The sequence below is a fragment of the Gekko japonicus genome, unplaced genomic scaffold, assembly GCF_001447785.1.
Source record: "Gekko japonicus isolate JY-2015 unplaced genomic scaffold, Gekko_japonicus_V1.1 scaffold3609, whole genome shotgun sequence".
Taxonomy (NCBI): Eukaryota; Metazoa; Chordata; class Lepidosauria; order Squamata; family Gekkonidae; genus Gekko; species Gekko japonicus.
Genome location: NW_015173794.1, coordinates 63,066 through 64,383, shown reverse-complemented (window position 1 = coordinate 64,383; position 1,318 = coordinate 63,066). Strand labels below are relative to the sequence as shown.

The following is a 1,318-nucleotide window of genomic DNA, read 5'->3' as shown; positions in this document are numbered from 1 at the left end:
TGCCTTCCCCCCATCCACATAAAATGGGGGGGGGGGGAATTTGGCAGTTAGGCCCCTTCCTCCTCACCCCAGGCTCACCTCTGCTCATAGCCCATGCCCTCCTGCTCACACCTGTGGCCTCCCCACTGCAGGCACAAAACAGAACCCTCATCCGGGTAGAACTGCTGGGTCACCTTTCTTTCACCTTATCTCACCCCCCGCCCCCTTTCTCGGTTTTCCTGCAGCCACATGAAGCTAGAGAGTGCGTCCACCTCCTCTCTCGAGGAAAGGGTCAAGAGGAACATTCACTCCATCCAGAGGACACCAGCGGCCCTGGAAAAAAACTTCATGCGAAGATGACCAGGTTTCCCCTTCTTTCCCCAGCCCACGGAGGACTCGCATGCTGAGAGGATGAGAACAGACTGGGGGCAGACTGGGGAGCCAGGCCTTCTTTGTTTTCCCGGTGAGGGGGGCGTGGTGAGCCGGGTTTTAAACCGGAGTGTCGTTCAAGGTCGTAGATCAAACTCGGGCCTGGGCGGGATGTGCCCCATGCCAGCGGGTGTGGCTGGGGGCCTGCCCTTCCTCGCCTCCGGTCCCACAGCAGGACGGAAGAGGGCTCTCCGCACCCGCTGTGGCGGCCACCGAGGAGAAGCAGCAGAAGAGAGTCTGGGAAGTCTGTGCTTTTCTCCCGAGGATGTCGTGATGGTCTGTAAGGGGCAGGGCCGACCAAAATGGTTAAGGTTTATCGGCCGGCAACATTTCTGCTCCTTTCGTTCAGAGTCTGGTTTGCTTGGGCTTCAGATCGGTCCAGCCAGTAGAGAGAAGCGTGTCGTTCTCGTGTCTGTTTCCGGCGGCTTTTCTGTCATTCTTGTCACACACACACACCCCAGTCATCTTTGGGCTTTTAAACAAGGCACACTGCACAGCTAGTGAGCGCTGTACGGACCAGGGTTTCCTTGTTCTGTGCCTAGAGGAGAGTCTATTTTTATTAAGGCTTTGTATTGGATATAGGCCTACTTCTGCTTCCAAAGTAAGTGGGCTCACCTTCCTGGAGAACAGGGGGAAGGTGGCACTTGACCAAATGAAACGTTATTACTGCAGTCTTGTGTGTGCTAATGCCACTGTAACGTGTAAGATATTTGGCCGGCATTAAAAAAGTTCTTGAAGTCGCTGCTTGGTATCCGAGTGATGAGTCTTCCCAATAAGCAGCTTGTACTCCAGGCTGCTTGAAAATACTGTGCATTTCAGTGACACTGGAAAGGCAGGTGCTGTGCCTTACTCAAACAATCCCTTGCTGGAGACCGGATTTGGAAGCAGGCTCGCTTGCTCTCTTTTTGGT

At 54.5% G+C, this 1,318-nt stretch overlaps 1 protein-coding gene across 1 annotated transcript in view; it reads left to right on the top strand.

Moving 5' to 3' along the window:
- CWC25 (CWC25 spliceosome-associated protein homolog) overlaps positions 1–1,074 on the top strand; it is a 12,058-nt gene extending 10,984 nt beyond the window's left edge. The window contains exon 9 of the mRNA XM_015423558.1: positions 225–1,074. Within this exon, the coding sequence (XP_015279044.1) occupies positions 225–339 (115 nt within the window). The 3' untranslated portion in view covers positions 340–1,074. The remainder of the gene's footprint in view (positions 1–224) is intronic.
- The last annotated feature ends 244 nt before the right edge of the window (positions 1,075–1,318 follow it).